The sequence below is a fragment of the Musca autumnalis genome, unplaced genomic scaffold (genome assembly GCF_047663935.1).
Source record: "Musca autumnalis isolate F117 unplaced genomic scaffold, ASM4766393v1 scaffold_4, whole genome shotgun sequence".
In the NCBI taxonomy this organism is placed as follows: domain Eukaryota; kingdom Metazoa; phylum Arthropoda; class Insecta; order Diptera; family Muscidae; genus Musca; species Musca autumnalis.
Genome location: NW_027411977.1, coordinates 1,070,372 through 1,089,997, shown reverse-complemented (window position 1 = coordinate 1,089,997; position 19,626 = coordinate 1,070,372). Strand labels below are relative to the sequence as shown.

The 19,626-nt window shown below is 33.6% G+C and overlaps 1 protein-coding gene across 33 annotated transcripts in view; it reads right to left on the bottom strand.

Annotated features, from left to right (window-relative positions):
* Nucleotides 1-19,626, bottom strand: part of Eip63E (cyclin dependent kinase Eip63E) — a 263,968-nt gene that overhangs the window by 36,819 nt on the left and 207,523 nt on the right. For 17 of the 33 annotated variants that reach the window (XM_073982730.1, XM_073982729.1, XM_073982731.1 and 14 more), the window contains one exon: nucleotides 2,014-2,046. The exons of the other annotated variants lie outside the window; for them this stretch is intronic. In XM_073982730.1, the coding sequence (XP_073838831.1) occupies nucleotides 2,014-2,046 (33 nt within the window). The remainder of the gene's footprint in view (nucleotides 1-2,013; nucleotides 2,047-19,626) is intronic. 33 annotated transcript variants of the gene reach the window in all.

Genomic DNA, 19,626 nt, shown 5'->3' with positions numbered 1-19,626 from the left:
TGTAAAAACCCATATGGCACGATAACTCTCGAATTGTTCAACCGATTTGGTCCAACATTTGGTCTTCGTCATATTTTATCCAAACTTAGTTTCATGGGGCAATACCGGACCACAACTTCCGGTACTTCTCCCCCAATAAAATGTCACTAAAATGCTAGAACGATATCACTTGAATTGGTCAACCAATTTACTCCAAACTTTGGTTCTCCAAATATTTTGTCAAAATTTAGTTTAACTTCTAAAATGGCCCATATCGGTCCCCCACAAAAGTTCAACATTTGTATCTAAGTACAGTTAATTTCTAATCCACATTTTTGTCGGCAAGTTCATTATATTAGACTTAAACGGAGTGAAAAAAATTTTCCTTTCATATTTCCATAAATTAGTAAAAAATGTCACGCCTATGCTTTGGACCAGAAGCTCTAAAAAAATTTACTGTCAATACCGCATAACAACATATTTCACGGACTCATAAGCTGTGTTGGGAAGTTCTTCGTAGCAGGAATTGTCCGTTGTATTTAAAAATATATAAAAAGTCTTCAAAGAGAAATTGTCTTTGCCGATAATCTCGTCCGAAAACACGGCTTTGCTACTTTTGGGATTTAACTAATATGTATTATAAGTTGTACTAACATTGAATTTTGAATTCAGCAAGTTTATGTTTATGATTACAGTATTCCCTGACTTTTGTATTTTGCAATCATAACTGCAGTTATCGTTATCCAAAGAAATGTTTTATCTTGGATTTGTTCTACGGGCACGCGCATTTCTGCGCCATAAGATATTATTTCGATGCGTTTCATTTAGAAATGTGTTTAGTCCTCTTACTAATTTAAGCAATCCTAAATTTATCATTGACGCATGATGGAATGGCGGGGACAAATTACTTCGCACCCTTAAAATGCAAAATGCAAACCCTTCCAATCACTCTTACGTACGTAACTAGTTAATGCTTTGCATCATTTAGGCTGTATGATTTTTGGGGTTGTACGAATGAATGTTTTGATTTTAATTTCCCAAGGGTGTAGATTTTTTAATATATTACGATATATTTCAACTATAAAAATATGGTTTATTTCTCTCTCAGTTAAAAAACAAACCGAAATATTGCACCTTTGTTAATAAATTGTACAAGCACCATAAGAGCTAGGAGTAAGTGTATATGAATGGTTCTTATTGAATATTTGCACGTTTGTCCTATTCCTGGTCGGAAAGCCTTATGTTTATGTGTTTTGGTGTATTATATATTTGCAATACATAAATTGATCTCTGTTTACAGACCTAGTTAATAAGCCTTTTTATTAGGGCACAGATGCGCGGTTATTTAAACTTTGTTAAAACCGTTTACGCAGAATTTTACGTAACCGATTAATCAAATTTTATCGGTAATCTTTACAGTTAAAGGAAATTAATTTGCATAGTAAAAATTAACCGATTCCGTTGTTAGAACGAAAAAAGAAAACATTTTTAAGGCTTCTAACAAAAATCTGCAAGCTGCAAATTTAAGAATATCAAAGATTTGTATTATTGATAGCACATTTTAAATTGTGAAGACAAATTTCTGTCCCCTTTTCAAAATTCTCAAAATGTAATGCACAGTACTGGAAGATATCATTCTACCCATACATAAATACTTACATACTTAGATATATTCGTTGAAACCACCGACAATTCCAACTTCTATTCAGTTATCTAAATACGAGTATATCCAACTAAATGCAACAGCATCTTATCATCATTTATTCGTACAAACATATGTACTTACTTGGAATCATTTATTTGTGCATTCTATATATGTATATATTTCACGTCTAGTCTACAGCTAGGGAAGTTCTCTATCATACAATCATGCAAATTGACTATTCATTCCACATCGCTTCCCCTGAAAGGAAGTTATTACTTCATATTTCGATGTTTTTTGTTCGACTACAACTAATTTAACATTCTAGGCAACTAAAGAACACTAAACGAACGAACACAATTTGTCTACAGGAATATGAGCACAAGAAATACCTTTTGGTTTTTCATTTTTTGCAGGTTCAGGAGCTAAAAAGAAAAAAGAAACGAGAAGAAAAGGAAACAAAATAATATATATGTGTGTGTGTTTAAGTAAACAAAAAAAGCAGGCAAATAAAGAAATAAAGGCAAATTTATAGACCACTCCAAGGAAAATTCGAACAATTCAATGAAAATCACTTCAATAACAACAGTTAATGATTATGAATGGCGATACAGGTTTATTAATTATGGGTTAATTAAGAAATAGCGAATGGCTTGGACAAAATCACTTCATACAAGAAGAGCGATGCAAATGCCAATAAACATTTCATTGGAATTATTTGGAGTAATGAGTAAAGCATTATGTGGGGTTAACGAATAATGGGTGGGTAGACGAATAATTGGTTCTAAATAATAAACAAATACTCAGAACAATAATTGAAACGAAGCAAATCAATGAATTAATATTTATCAAAAATAATAAGCACAATTAAGTAAAAGAGTAGCGTTTATTATTAGTAGTATACGAACAAATATAAATACTTAAACAGTAAAATATGAACATTTTCCTTTCAAGTACAGCAAGGATTTAGGATTGTATAAGCCATTTATACGTATGTTGAATCTTTAAAATTTCTTAAGAATGGAATAATAAAATAAACCACCAATTAACTAACTTTTGCAACCTACGTCGATGTTGAACTATTTTGGTTACATTATTTAGTGCTGAGTTATTTAAAGAAAAAAGATAAATGATAGTATTTTTTTAAGTATTTCGCATTTTTAAACCGATTTCTATCTATGACGACTTTTTTAAAGTTCATTTGGTCTACAAAGTTGTTTAATGAGATTTTAGGTAAATTATTAAATTTGCTCGTTTCCTCGAATTGTTAACGGTTTGATATCTATAGACCAAACACCGAGAAAAAATATAAAATAAATGTAACCTTGACGATTTTGACTTTGAAGATGAAGTTTGATGGATTATGTGACTTCCCAATATTTGTTCTTTATAAGAAGAGCTACAACTTTGTACCTAATAGTAAATCCAAATTTTTAAAGGTTTGGAAGATATAAAAAAAAACATTGTTCCACAACATCCCATACGGGACAAGGGAGACTCCTCTCATATCAATGAGTGCACCCCGATTCATATTTAGCTCAATGATATGGGACCTACTGTTTATCGCCGAGTCCGAACGGCGTGTCTTAAGACACCACTTATGGAGAAGTTTTTCAAGGAAATGTCGCCAACATTACTGAGGGGTATTGTGCCACCGTGAAAAATTGTTTGATGTTGCCTGGCCGGGGAATCGAACCCCCGACCTTCTGCGTGCAAGGCGGGCGTGCATACCATTGCACCACGGTGGAAGATATAAGCCTAACAAAATTATCCCTCCCGAGAAAGTGCAAGTGATGGAGAAACGCCTTTTTTGGTCATCTATCTATAGAATGATATGATAGAAGTTTCTTCTGGACATGTTCATGGGAACTAATATGGTCACCAGAAATGCCCAAAGATGAACCACAAAACCATAATTTTACTGGAGAAGCAAAAACAGAAGGAAAACAATATGGAATATTTTTAGCATCATATTTGAAAACAGAGGAATGTGGAATACATTTTGCGAAAAAAAACTACTTTTTTCAGAAGTCCAAAGGCCAAAAGGCGATACTCACAATTTGTTGAGTGTACATTTAAAGAAACTATTATAAATAAAAAATTATAATCAATTTACAATAATTATTACAATTTACGGGTTCTTCGATACCGAATTGACCGGGAACCACAATAGATCAGCGTTCCGGACAGTAGCTGCCACCTCAGCGCAACAGTAACACACACGCAGTGCGCAACTTAATGACAATGGACAGATACCGAGATAAGTTTGAGGAAATAATCACTTTATGAGTCGACAGTGCAGGAAAGCTCAAAGCGCTTACGTAGAACAGTCAAAAAAAGACATACGTAAAATGGGCAAACCGATATCAAGTACTACAGAATTTAGTTTCTTCAATATCAGTGTCTAATTTCAGAGAAACTACGCACATAATAATTCACTGAAAATTTAACGTACTTCTCAGCAGTTTTATTTTACGAATTTTGCTTCTCTTTTTTAGTGTGAACTAGTTGTGAACAATGAGCATTGTTTCTCATTTATTGTGTAAATTTCAATGAAAACTAGTTTCCACTTGAGCCTTCAAATCAATTCGTTATACACGGTGCTCCTTAACCGGCTTACACCTGGGAAGTTTTTGTGAATTCTGAAATTACAATGTTCATAGATGAGAAAAATCGAAAAACAACAAAAAAAATCGCCGGAGGGCTTTTTAAATAAATCGTGGTAAAAATTCACATTATTAGTTTTTTTTGTTAGGTTTTCACGATTTTGCTTGAAAACAGCAAGTAGTATGGAAATGGGACTAAAGAAAATGTTGTAGCAGTGATATTTTTATATCTATCAATCAGAGTCCCTTGAAAGCTTTAAATAACCAATCAAGTCCTAATCAAGGGTACAATTGGAACAACTTCAACCGATAACCACGTTACAACGTCATCAATACTTATTAAAAAGTATTCATATCACAAGTGTCAACATTCAAAAACTTTTGTAGTGAACAATCAGATTTATTTTAGCAACAACAGAGAAAAGACAAATGAAGCGATTACATGCAATTAATGGCGATAAGAACCCATAAAGCTGCGGATTATCAACATCTGAGAACATGGCCGTTTGTTGTTCAACCTCCAACCACTTCACATGCACTTCATCATTTGTGTCTAACGAGGCTGGCGTCTTTCTCATGTCAAGCGAAAAGGAAAAACAGCAAAAGTGAACGATATAAATCAAAGATAATATACATATAAATAGATGAAAGAATTTATTTATAACCTTGTTTTTGCCCCCAACGAAGGGTCTAACTAATACATGCATGTTCTTGATTAGGATACTAAAAAGCAAATTAAATTGTTGATATGAAGGATGTTCGTTGCCGGTATGCCGAAAACTTTACTCCTTACCAAGCTGAACTAACTCTATGACAAACTTGTTTATTTCAACAAAGATCTCAACCAACTTAGTTCTACTAAGGTATACTTCCAAAAGTTCAAAAGGGGAAGACACACTATTTCCTAAGGGTTGTTCTTTAATAACAGAAGAATGAAAACAGAAGAAATGTATGTGAAATACACACTGACACATATACTCGTAGAAATGGTATATAAATTGTATAAATATTTAATTTATTTCCAAGTACATACAACCAAAAATTGCAGATAACATACAGACATGCCAGGACATATCGCTTTCATATAACTCTACACACGTATGCTTGTCCTGCACATTCGGGAGTTGGATTCGTTAATATTTTAGCAACACCGTTTTAGTAGGCACATTTTATGTAGTCTTCTTTCGTTGAATGTTCATTGGAATGTCATGATAAGGAAAACATAACTTTGGATTGGACCATAATTTTCCGTCCATCAAGGTGTTTGTTTAGTATTAAACAACATGCTCTAGGTACAGTTCCAATGTTGGACTCGTAAAATAATGTTATGCCTCCCATTGGTAGGAGTTTCATTTTATTATTTCCAGTATTGGTAATAAAAATGGTTGGTTTGCGGGCTTTCGGTACGAAGAACAAAAATACATATTACTTCTTTAAGAGGGGACAAAATGCCTTGTATGAATGTTTGCACAGGTACGACGGAAGAAGCAATTGCGAATGTTTAAGAACTGAATGAATTCAAACTTTTTTATTACATTGACATTTTTATTCTTCATTCAAACTTTTTTTTCTACCATCTTTGTTATGATTTTAAGTATTGTATTGGATCTGCACAATAATTACATTCCAAAAATCAGCATTCCGATTATCTATCACAATTATCAATTAGAATTAATTGCTACTCCCTGGATATTTGAATTGCTGGTGCATAAAACTTAATTGGCAGCAATTAGTAAATAGATTGCAAATAATTACATTAAATGTGTATTAAAAAGCATTTTGTGGTAGATGAGATTTGAGCTCATTGGGTTTTTGGAACTTCCAAACATTCAAGAAATTGAAGCAAATGTCGCATTCAACGATGTACAAGTACAACAAGTACAATAGAAAGAAGCACAAATTTTTGTTGTAATAAGTCGAATTCAAAAGAAGCCATATATAAATGCAATCCCGAGCGAAACCTTAGTAAATTAAATGATGTTCAAGCAGGACATCCATACCATAATGTATTGCTCTTGAGTGTAATTGCTCATTGCTGCGACACTTCAAAGAAGTAGAATACAGGGAAACAAACCACTCTTATTTCAACGATTTTTGTCATTATCCCTTCTTTTCTGTTGTACATTCTCATTATCCGCAGGAGTTATTTTTAGCTTTCATTGCATAGTTGTTGTTATTACAGTTCTGCGAGGAAAATAAAGTTTAGCAGTCTTTATTTAACGCTAATGAGGTGGTGGCGATTCCATCGTAGACCCCCTCGAAAACTCCGTAGACGCCATAATGGCGGTAGTAAATATTCTGTGCTATGTTCATTTTGTCATAAAAGAAGAGAAATTAATAAAATAAAGTAATTTTCATAGATTTTTAATTAAAAGCGTCTTTGTTGCCCGAAGTGCGAATGTATGCAATATGTGTGGATGTGTATGAGCGTTTGTCTCAAGTGGGCGGTCGTCTCATTTAGTCCTTCATAATTTCGAGAGAAATATTTTGTTTTTTCAAAATAGTCTGGCTTAATCCCATTGTTGTTGTTTTAATATTTTAAAACAACTATTTTATTAGTGGAAAAGATTTGGCATTGTTCGCCAAGGGGTAAGGCAGGGAATACTATAGTTTCGATCCACGCCACTGGATCTCATCAGTTCCCTTGTTTCTTGTTTGTGGATATTCTCCACCGAAGTTATTTTTCAATAACTTCTTCAACAAGAAACTTTTTATACCCAAACATCAATCGTCAGCTCGAAGTATAAAGGTAAGCGAAGAAAAAAGTTCAATGAGAAGTTTTTCCTTGGCAACCTCATACAACTCCGACGAAAGTGTCTGCGAAAACAATTCAAACCTCTTCCACTTGTATGTGTCGTCTAATTTAGACGAATGCACACACCAAATATTTGGTTGGTCTGCTTTACAGCAAAAACAACACACGTCGTGCCAGTGTCCTCAATTTGAAGCATTGTGGCGTTTTTTTATTGGGATAGCGTTTGCAATTTTGTTTTTTCAAATAGTCTGGCTTAATCCCATTGTTGTTGTTTTAATATTTTAAAACAACTATTTTATTAGTGGAAAAGATTTGGCATTGTTCGCCAAGGGGTAAGGCAGGGAATACTATAGTTTCGATCCACGCCACTGGATCTCATCAGTTCCCTTGTTTCTTGTTTGTGGATATTCTCCACCGAAGTTATTTTTCAATAACTTCTTCAACAAGAAACTTTTTATACCCAAACATCAATCGTCAGCTCGAAGTATAAAGGTAAGCGAAGAAAAAAGTTCAATGAGAAGTTTTTCCTTGGCAACCTCATACAACTCCGACGAAAGTGTCTGCGAAAACAATTCAAACCTCTTCCACTTGTATGTGTCGTCTAATTTAGACGAATGCACACACCAAATATTTGGTTGGTCTGCTTTACAGCAAAAACAACACACGTCGTGCCAGTGTCCTCAATTTGAAGCATTGTGGCGTTTTTTTATTGGGATAGCGTTTGCAATTTTGTTTTTTCAAAATAGTCTGGCTTAATCCCATTGTTGTTGTTTTAATATTTTAAAACAACTATTTTATTAGTGGAAAAGATTTGGCATTGTTCGCCAAGGGGTAAGGCAGGGAATACTATAGTTTCGATCCACGCCACTGGATCTCATCAGTTCCCTTGTTTCTTGTTTGTGGATATTCTCCACCGAAGTTATTTTTCAATAACTTCTTCAACAAGAAACTTTTTATACCCAAACATCAATCGTCAGCTCGAAGTATAAAGGTAAGCGAAGAAAAAAGTTCAATGAGAAGTTTTTCCTTGGCAACCTCATACAACTCCGACGAAAGTGTCTGCGAAAATCTTTTCCACTAATAAAATAGTTGTTTTAAAATATTAAAACAACAACAATGGGATTAAGCCAGACTATTTTGAAAAAACAAAATTGCAAACGCTATCCCAATAAAAAAAAACGCCACAATGCTTCAAATTGAGGACACTGGCACGACGTGTGTTGTTTTTGCTGTAAAGCAGACCAACCAAATATTTGGTGTGTGCATTCGTCTAAATTAGACGACACATACAAGTGGAAGAGGTTTGAATTGTTTTCGCAGACACTTTCGTCGGAGTTGTATGAGGTTGCCAAGGAAAAACTTCTCATTGAACTTTTTTCTTCGCTTACCTTTATACTTCGAGCTGACGATTGATGTTTGGGTATAAAAAGTTTCTTGTTGAAGAAGTTATTGAAAAATAACTTCGGTGGAGAATATCCACAAACAAGAAACAAGGGAACTGATGAGATCCAGTGGCGTGGATCGAAACTATAGTATTCCCTGCCTTACCCCTTGGCGAACAATGCCAAATCTTTTCCACTAATAAAATAGTTGTTTTAAAATATTAAAACAACAACAATGGGATTAAGCCAGACTATTTTGAAAAAACAAAATTGCAAACGCTATCCCAATAAAAAAACGCCACAATGCTTCAAATTGAGGACACTGGCACGACGTGTGTTGTTTTTGCTGTAAAGCAGACCAACCAAATATTTGGTGTGTGCATTCGTCTAAATTAGACGACACATACAAGTGGAAGAGGTTTGAATTGTTTTCGCAGACACTTTCGTCGGAGTTGTATGAGGTTGCCAAGGAAAAACTTCTCATTGAACTTTTTTCTTCGCTTACCTTTATACTTCGAGCTGACGATTGATGTTTGGGTATAAAAAGTTTCTTGTTGAAGAAGTTATTGAAAAATAACTTCGGTGGAGAATATCCACAAACAAGAAACAAGGGAACTGATGAGATCCAGTGGCGTGGATCGAAACTATAGTATTCCCTGCCTTACCCCTTGGCGAACAATGCCAAATCTTTTCCACTAATAAAATAGTTGTTTTAAAATATTAAAACAACAACAATGGGATTAAGCCAGACTATTTTGAAAAAACAAAATTGCAAACGCTATCCCAATAAAAAAACGCCACAATGCTTCAAATTGAGGACACTGGCACGACGTGTGTTGTTTTTGCTGTAAAGCAGACCAACCAAATATTTGGTGTGTGCATTCGTCTAAATTAGACGACACATACAAGTGGAAGAGGTTTGAATTGTTTTCGCAGACACTTTCGTCGGAGTTGTATGAGGTTGCCAAGGAAAAACTTCTCATTGAACTTTTTTCTTCGCTTACCTTTATACTTCGAGCTGACGATTGATGTTTGGGTATAAAAAGTTTCTTGTTGAAGAAGTTATTGAAAAATAACTTCGGTGGAGAATATCCACAAACAAGAAACAAGGGAACTGATGAGATCCAGTGGCGTGGATCGAAACTATAGTATTCCCTGCCTTACCCCTTGGCGAACAATGCCAAATCTTTTCCGCTAATAAAATAGTTGTTTTAAAATATTAAAACAACAACAATGGGATTAAGCCAGACTATTTTGAAAAAACAAAATTGCAAACGCTATCCCAATAAAAAAACGCCACAATGCTTCAGAAATATTTTTAATTTAATGTACGTATGAACTTTGATTTAACTGGCATAACTTGACTGGTATTCACAGTTTCCAGACAATGAACTTTCAACTCGAGGCGTGGTGTTGTGCGTGATGCTGAATATCTTAAAGAGGAATGTCTCAGCTTTCTGGCTTTTAATTAGAATTGCAATGTTCGAACATGTATGTGTGAATTGAGTTTTAAATGAGTTTGATTGCTATTTGGATGGTGGCACTGAAATTCTGCGTTTTTAGATATCATTGGATGGATATCTACTACCGATTATAGGGCCTAAGGCGACATTTTGTAATGCAATGTCAATATATTGCGGCAAACCAAAATTATATTATACCTATTTTATAGGTGTAAGCTGTTGAGCTTAAAATCAAAAAAAAAATAAATAAATTTTTTTGAAGCCAGGTAACACATTTTATAATGTCTTATCAATATAGCCTTAAGACAATTGTGCAACTAGAGGTAAGTACATTCCTTAAAAAATAAACCTGCATATACACACACATACATGATCTTAAAGACGACATTGTCACGTTCTTAGTTAAATCTAGCGGAAATAATCGCCATGTCTTTAACGTTTATTGTGAAAAGCGATTTGAAATCCATTCAGACACCTATACTTAGACACAATAACATTAGCACCAACACAAAAAGTAAAATGTTGTTGTAAAACATGACAACAGCCAAAGAAGAAATACAATGGCTGGCAAATAAAAAATCGCATTGTTGTGTGGTGTCGCTACACACAAGGCGCCTTTAACAAAATGGCGACCAACACATCATCATCATCATCATCATAGACAACAAAGGAAGTTAATGGAGCAATTCTTGGTGGTAAAAAGAAACCCACAAGGTAAACATGTTAAAATGTTTAAGCTTTTAAAATGGGATTCTAGCAGATGTTTGGAATAGAATTTGTATTCGTCGTTGTTAAAAGTTACGAGTTTTTCGATGTACCTAAGCAGTGATAAATCTGACACGAACATTAACAAAAATATTTACATTATGACTTCAATTTGAAAATGAATTTTAATGTGAGTACTACCACAATTTTCTTTCACCACATAACCACATTTCGTTGTGAAAAAATAGAGGACGAAATATTATGTAAGCGATCCATACTCCACCAGGACCCACCAACAACGATTACGACTGTAAAAATTTCGTTTCGCTATCTATCGCAACAGTACGATGCCTTATAATGTTGCATAAATATGTATTTGTTGGGGTCATGTGTCGTATATGTACATTGTACATATGTGGTGCGGATGAGAGTGCATTTTTGAAGTTGCACGGGTTTACAACATTTACAGCCATTATACACACATTGATGACTGACTGGATTCCCTCATTGAAGGCAGCATACACCATTTTCAAAACATGCTACGTGTAAAACATCGATTTGTTGCTCCACGCTTAACAGCAAATGGTAAATTATTTATTACAGTTTATTCTGTAAAGATGGATCTTTTGATATAGTTAACATTTTTATACCAAAAATTTTTCACAAATGGAATGCCATTAAACCTTAACAATTACTTGCGATTACTATAATTTTTGCTCACTTAGTGTGTAATTCTTAAAAGAACTGAAGTAGCATTGATAAGCGTAAATATGATACATCTTACAGCCTACTCCGTACTATTAATCAGTCTCGGGGATACATTTATTGAAAAAAGTAATATTGTAGTGAAATTTCAATCCCTTCTAGAAATTCATCCATATACACATAGCTGAGAAAGTCTGCTAACGAGGGTATATGAAGAAAAGTCAAAATTTTTTAGTTTTCCATAAAAAAAAAATTAAAAAAATTTTTTTAAGCTACATGAAAGATTTTTGGTACATAGATTGGGAAAAAAAATCCCATTCTTAAATCTGTTCGAGATACTACCCAGCAAAAATACTCATTACAAATTGGCCTACTTTCTCATTATTTTAACACGGGCATGTCATAGGGAGTAAGTACTTATTTTTTGGCCACTAAAAAGTAGATAAATAAGTAGTTACTCCCTGGTTACTTCAAGTCGTAACTACTTATTTAAGTACTTTTTTATTTACTTTTGAGTGCCAAAAAAAAAGTACTTACTCCCTATGACATGCCCGTGTTAAAATAATGAGAAAGTAGGCCAATTTGTAATGGGTATTTTTGCTGGGTAATTTTGGTTGTTGCGCGCAAAAGTTATGGCGGTTTCAATTCTGATAAAAAGAAAAAATCTTTAAAAGACTTTAATCATTACATTGAGAAACTCTCTTAATTAGGTGATCCCTACATACTATATGTTTACTGAGGTCTCATAACTTTAGTGAAAAAGTTGTAAATTTTCGCGGAAATTAGGAAAGCATTCAAAACAATTGGTAGTTTACAACTTGTTCTAATAAAATTCAAGCTGTTTATGCATCAGAAAAATATATATAATAATATGTACGTAATCTAAACATCGCGAAGATTCAAATGAAACCAAAACTATACAAATCCGTTTAGCGGTTTGCATATTATAGCAAAAAAAATAAAATATATTGAGGAAATTTATAAAATTTTTGTAAGAGAAAATATTTATTAAAATTTATTTTGTGAGTTAGTTGAACAAAATGTAAGAAAAATAGGTCGGAGTTTTTCTTCTATTTTAGTTAAGTTTCACGCAATAAATCACATTTTTCATTCTAATCACTTCTCGAAAACACGCTAACATCTAGCAGAAGATATGGATATCTTTCAAATAAATGTTGGGTTCCTTTAAATGGGGTATAATCTTGAAATAAAATTGTATCGGGTAATGTTCATTTTGAAATGCGTGTAAATCGCGAAATCCTCAAAATCACTTGATGCGCATGCGGTTTACCAATACAGCGAACTATTCTCTTTTAATTTGTACACATTTGCCAGGGTTTACTTTGGCCGCTAAGATGTAGCATCGTTTGCAGTTTAGTGTGCAACAAACTGTATAACGCTTGTAATTTGCACAAACTGCATACACTTTTTATGCGCATCCGATTTCACTATCAACCGTGAAAAAATACATCGATCTAAACATATTTCAATGAAATCCATCAAGAACCGTGGATGTAGCATCACACAGTATTTTTTGGATAAATCGGATACAGCTCCCATGTCACTAAATTTTTCAAACTGCTGTTTTCGCACAAACGCGAGTGATGATTCACTTTCTTCATTGAAATGGAAACGATCCACATAAGACGCGAATTAGTCAGCGATATTTTGAAAAACATTTTTCGCAAATTTTTCAATTTTTGCAGTAGCCATTTCCGCCGTTCTAGTAGATGGATTTTTACGATCTTTGATTCATATGATCCGGATCGTCGAAAAACTAAAATATCGCGGGGTACCAGCACACTCAAGACGATATTGTAAATAATGTACCCAAAAAATAGGTTTTTTAGAAAAAATATCGCACTAAATTTTGGCCTTTGGCAGTAGATTACTCTGCTGCTGTGTGGGCTACATACTAAATATACATATCAGATTATGCAAAATCGCGAGTTCTTTAATCCTATAATTGGTTTTTCGAAATATCCGAATGCGCGTCCCAGTTACATAAAAAATACAAAAAACACCTGAAATCCGGCTTCAAAATGTCAGCATCCATAAAAGGTGGATGCAGTGGAAATTTTGGAAAGTGATACATTAGAAGTGTAATCTTCATTTTGTATTGTCCTACTTTTACTTTGGACAGATGTCCGTCATTTGAATGGTTTAATCAGAAATCGAATAGCAATGTAAAAAACCTGTTTAGATTCAACGTGTTTTACCTATGGTTTTTCCTTTACGCGGTCGTAACTACCACGTAAATTAATTTTTTTTGCTAAATGTTTGAGCTTTGTAAAAAAACATCTAAATTAATCCAGCAATAGTCATATTTACTGGTAAACTACAATAGTTCGCGTATTATAATAGTGCAAACCTTGGCTTCATGGAAACTAAAAAATTTTGACTTTTCCTCATATACACTTTCATACGGGCTAAATTTGCTTCATCGAAATAATGGTTTTAGACCCCAAGTATGTTTGGACGAAATGTGTTTCAGACAATTTGGAGTCGATTGAGCAATGTCCGTCCGTCTGTCTGGCTGGCTGGCTGGAGTGCACGATAACTCTCGAACGGATCAATCGATTCGATCCAAAATATGGCTTTCGTAATATTTTGTCCAAACTTAGTTTAAGTTCGAAGATGGGTTATATCGGTCCACTCCTTCCGGTACCTCCCGTACCGTACGATAACTCTTGAAGGGAGTAACCGATTTGGCCAATACTTTGCACATCGTGAAATGTCTACCGGGCATATATGAGGTTCCAATATGGACTCAATAGGCCCACTCCTTCGGGTACCTCCCACACAAAATTTGGGATAAGTTCAGTTTGGGACCAACTCGCGAATCACTTTGATTTTTGTTGTAGCAACTTGTATTCACTGCCCGCCATACGACGGTAAAAGTTTCATCAGGGGCAAGTCCATATTTCCAAAGAAAATAGCCTGAAAGTTGCAAAAAAAACCCTATGACACTGTGTGAGGTGGTTGGAGCGCAAGATAACTCTCGAACGAATGTGCCGATTCGGGCCAAAATTTTACCTCAGCAATATTTTGTTCAAACATAGTTTAAGTTCGAAGATAAGCCATATCGGTCCATTCCTTCAGGTACCTCCCCCACAAAACTTCAAAAATGTTCGGAAAAATTTTGCGCACGATAACTCTTGAAGGGTGTGACCGATGTAATCCATACTTTGCACATCCTAATATATCAACCAGATATAGATCAGGTTTGAATATGGACTATATTTGTCTACTCCTTCTGGTACCTCTCACACAAAATTTCGGATAAGTTCACTTTAAGACCTGCTCCCGAATCACTTTGATTTTTGTTGAATCGATTTGCATTCGCGCTACCTCCATTACGACGGAAAACGTTTTTTCAGGGGCAAGTCCATATTTCTTGGGAAAACAGCCGGAAAGGTAGAAAAAACCCCTATGTCACCATATGTGGCGGTAGGAGAGCACGATAACTCTCGAACTGTTTAACCGATTTGGTCCAACATGTGGTCTTCGTCATATTATATCCAAACTTAGTTTCATGAGCCAATACCGGTCCAAAACTTCCGGTACTTCTCCTCAATATTTTAAAAATGTCACCAAAGTGGTAGGACGAATCACTTGAATGGGGCAATCAATTTGGTCAAACATTGGATCTCTTAAAATTTTGTCAAAATTTAGTTTAACTTCTAAAATAGCCCATATCGGTCCTGCCTAAGGGTACCTCCCACAAAAAAGTTCAACATTTGTGTCTTAGTGCAGTAAATTCCTAATCCACAGTTTTGTCGGCAAGTTCAAATGTCAAAAAAGGGCAACAAAAATCGATCTATCCGTAGGTGATAGTTTCACTTCACATTGGCTGAGGGTATATATCTGTCGGCAGAGCCGACTGACACTTTTTTACTTGTTTTTTCTCATTTTCACATAACTCAAGAACCCCACTTTGCCCATTCCATTCCTTTTCTCATTTTTAGCAACGTCTCATTAAAAAATACATTTTTTCACCAATATTTCGATAGGATTTTTCCATAACTTACCTAGATATTTCCTTTTATCAATGCTAATTTCTTTGTCCTTCTTTTACATTCTTGAAATAATTTACTTTTTTAAGTGCAAACGAGCTCATAGAATGATCAGTTGTGACAATATTGATTAAAAATGGGAGAAAACTGCAAAACAAAAAATAAAGAATGAACGCAGAATTTTTGGGGCTTAAATTTAGCAGTTGTAACACTTTTATACCGTTATCTTCGTAAAAGTAATGTATTTTCTGGAATTTTTCTTTTTTATTTTTGTACTAGAGAGTGCGAATAAAATATTTATGAAAGAAAAACTGTTCTCATTTACACATTTATATAATGTTTTAGCATCATTTTTGAAAAGTAGTAAGGTGAACGCAGACTTTCTGGGCTATGTGTATTTGTAGTACATGTATATGGGAATTTCTAAGCGAATTCGGACACTTTTTCACAATGAGATTTTTGATTTCCTTAATTTTTTGCTGTGATGATGCTGCTCATCAGCAATACATTTTATTATATTTTATTTTTTATTTTTACTAAAGGTTCCAGAGTTATCGCGCCTTAAAAAAGTCGAATCCTGTAACAAATAGTATATGCAAAGAAATACCCATAATTCCTTTAATTTTGGTCCAGATAGAAAAAATATTTTTTTTTTTTATTTTTTATAACCTATCTAATAAAAAATAGAAAAAATGTTGGGGCTTGGATGCAATTTTCGCCATTTAATATTTTAAATAAATTTTTATCAATGATTGCACTCTTCGACTTTATGATGTGTATTTTTTTGGTTTTAAACTACTATTAATTACAACAATTTTAAGTCCTATTTGGTAGGGGGATTCAAATAATTACTATTTTTTCTAAATTTTTTAAAATTTGTCAATCCAGTTTTTCCTATATACATATATCTGTGCAAAATGGCATATTTTTTACCAATACATTATCAAATTTATTTGTAAATTTTGCTCAACATTTTGTTATGTAAGGTTTTGAACAAATTTTTTGGAATAAAACTATTAATTAATTTTTTTATAAATAATACCAATAATTATTCAAAAAAGTCAAATGTATTCGGAGTCAGAATCATGTTTTTTCACTACTCCAGCAACATTTATTTGTGGAATATATATGAAAACCCTCAGGAGAATAACATAAAATTTCCCTTTTCACACATCTCGCTGTTAGAACTCCGAATATATTTAAAGACAATCAAAACGAAAATATGTAGTTTTTTGAATTTGACGCATGCTGTTGTGGTATGCAATCAAGCCAATGTTTGTTCCCAGCAAAAATACTCATTACAAATTGGCCTACTTTCTCATTATTTTAACACGGGCATGTCATAGGGAGTAAGTACTTATTTTTTGGCACTTAAAAGTAAATAAAAAAGTACTTAAATAAGTAGTTACGACTTGAAGTAACCAGGGAGTAACTACTTATTTATCTACTTTTTAGTGGCCAAAAAATAAGTACTTACCCCCTATGACATGCCCGTGTTAAAATAATAAGAAAGTAGGCCAATTTGTAATGTGTATTTTTGCTGGGTTGTATGTTGCTTATGTATATTAAACATGAACATTGATGTGGTGACTGGCGGGGCAATGTTTTAGTCCTTTTAGTGAAATTACAAAATACGAGCTACTCCATGGGAATGTAGATCACAAGAATCAACTTTATTGAGTTTTTTTTTTTTTTTTTTTGCAGTGGATCCTCGAATAATATGAAATGAGAGCTTGTTTAGTCTACTCGTGTTTTGTAAACATGACTGCCCCATTTTCAGTTTTCAATTATTATGCATACTGTATTTGTATTTGCTGTATAATTCCTACTTGTCACTGGTAAATTTGACTTTTTACAAATACCATTATTAGATCAATAAATTTTGGAATATCTCATTCATATGTAAGTGCGTGCGATAAGAGAATAAATATATTTAATTCGAATAACGTACTAAGAGGGTTTTAATTTTAAGACAGCGGAAATGACAGTTTATCGTCATTGATGTATTTTCGATCATTTTCTTAGGTCCGACAGTTTTCTTATATATTTTCATGTACATTTCATAGCTCATATTATTGCTAATCGATTGTAAAATTGTTAAAGTCCAATGTAGGCCAATTTTTTGATTTTTTTTAAAAATTCAGGTTTGCTATTCCTGTTAACTTGTAGCAGATGATGACTACTTCGCTATAAATAAATATGAAGTCTATATGAAAAATTTTTCTTTGTTAACCACAAAAACAAACCATGAAAATAATTATAGTCTGTCTACCGGACATGTTTGTTTGCCTATTACTTACGTCCACAAAGTAGCCATTAGTTTATTGAATTACCATCACCCAAAGTGAATTGCTTACAAAGCAACTCCTTGGGAGCAAAGCACTATGTACCAGAAGGATATTGTAGGAAAAGACAACATATAATAAGGATACGTAGATGAAATATGAGTGATGATAAGTAAACACCATGAGAAAGATAAGTGTACAGAGTTGTAATCATTTCCGAAGAATGTAATTGCAAGCAAAGGATGATGCGTCAAAGGATAACATCCCCATCAAGTGCAGTGGAATGTTATGTAATGCTAATGAAACTGAATGAATTTGACCTCAGTAACTCGGGATTTACAGATACATTTAAATTACGTGGTACAAAAGTAATACCCAAAATCAACAATTACGGCGAAAAATTATAACGTTATTAAACAAATCCGTGATAATGAGACTATTTTGTGTGGGAATTAATATTTTTTTTTTATAAAAAGATACGTTAGAGAATTATTATTAGAATTATCGGTTGTCGAGGTGTTCGTTATATAGAAGTTCCACTGTACGTTAGGGTTATAACTTTTTGAAAATATCACAAAATACTACCACATTGTCGGGTGGATCATGGTAAAATATTAAGGAACGCGTGGTAAATTGTTCTAAAACAAGCTATTTCTATTAAATCTTTTATCGGACCATTCTTCATTACTTCATTCCATACGACTACTTCATTTATACTTCACTCCATTCTTCATAAATCTACTTTAAATTTTGAAACAAATCGCGTTTATTTAACTTATGTAAGCCATGTGGAAGACATGTTTGTTTAAAAAATTAGAATTAGAATTTTTATAAAGAAACATTTATCAAAAAGGCTTTTGACGAGTCAACTTTTTTCACCAAATTTACCTAAGAAATACGTTTCAATATTCTCCACATAGTACTGCAGTGGTATTATTTGGTTATGTTTAGTTAACAAATGTTTTCATTTTCATTGGGGATTAATTTACTAGCATGACTTAGCTAAGCTAAGACGATTGATCCCATATCAGGTCACATTAGAGGTAAACAATGTCCTATAGATCTCAAACCGGGAATATCTGGGAATATAAATACCAAAATAACTCAATAAGGAAGTTTGGTATATCGGGTAAAAAAGTACCAGATCATATTAACGTTAAAAAATGCTATTTAGGTCTCAAACAAGCCATTCAAATCATCAACAAAATCAATTAAAAGAGAATTATAAAAAATGTGCACTAAAATATGGGCCAATAATCATATTTTACTAATCTTTTTGCAGGCATTTTTGTGGCAAAATTTGGGCTATGCGTGGACCAACTTGTGCACACATCCTGTTGGTGTGTGATCTTAAAAACATTACGATATACGTAAATTGAATCTGAAGAAAAATCATGGTTAAAGAAACCAGAAAACAATATCTTTAACCTTTGTTCAACCACAAATCAAATAGAATTGTCAAAATTGAAATTTAGTGCTTCTTACTTAGCAACAATGGCTTTTTCCATTATCCCATAGAAAATAAACGAACACTATACACTGAATATAATATTATCATCACCGCATAGCTCTCACGAATAAATCATTCGCGAACCAAGGATATTATTTGCAACGTTGGTTTTGCCCAACGTGGTATGGATGGTGCAGAGTCAACTTTATTCTCATAAAACTATCTTATTTCGTCTTCTTTAAGTTGAGAGACATGTCCTTGTGGCAGACATAGCCGCGAAGTTGCAACGACATTCTATTCTTCGCAACAACAATATTATGTTGACAAAAGATTATCGAAGTCGCAAGTAGACAAAAGCATCGAGTTATATCTTCATTGGTCGGTTAGTTGTTAGTTTGGCTTTAGAAAAGCAATAAACTGCTTGGCGGTTGCTTTAATGTATCACTTTTCAATGTTATCATAAACTTTAGTGCAACAGTTAACGATTGATACAAGAAGTCATCAGCATCATCAGCATGTCGTTTGCATTGGCAGGGATATTACAATCATAGTGGGACATAAAAAAAACTAAATATGAACTATCTTACTCAGATGAAGACGTAATTGATTTCTTATGGGAATCTGAAGTGCTTTGGGAT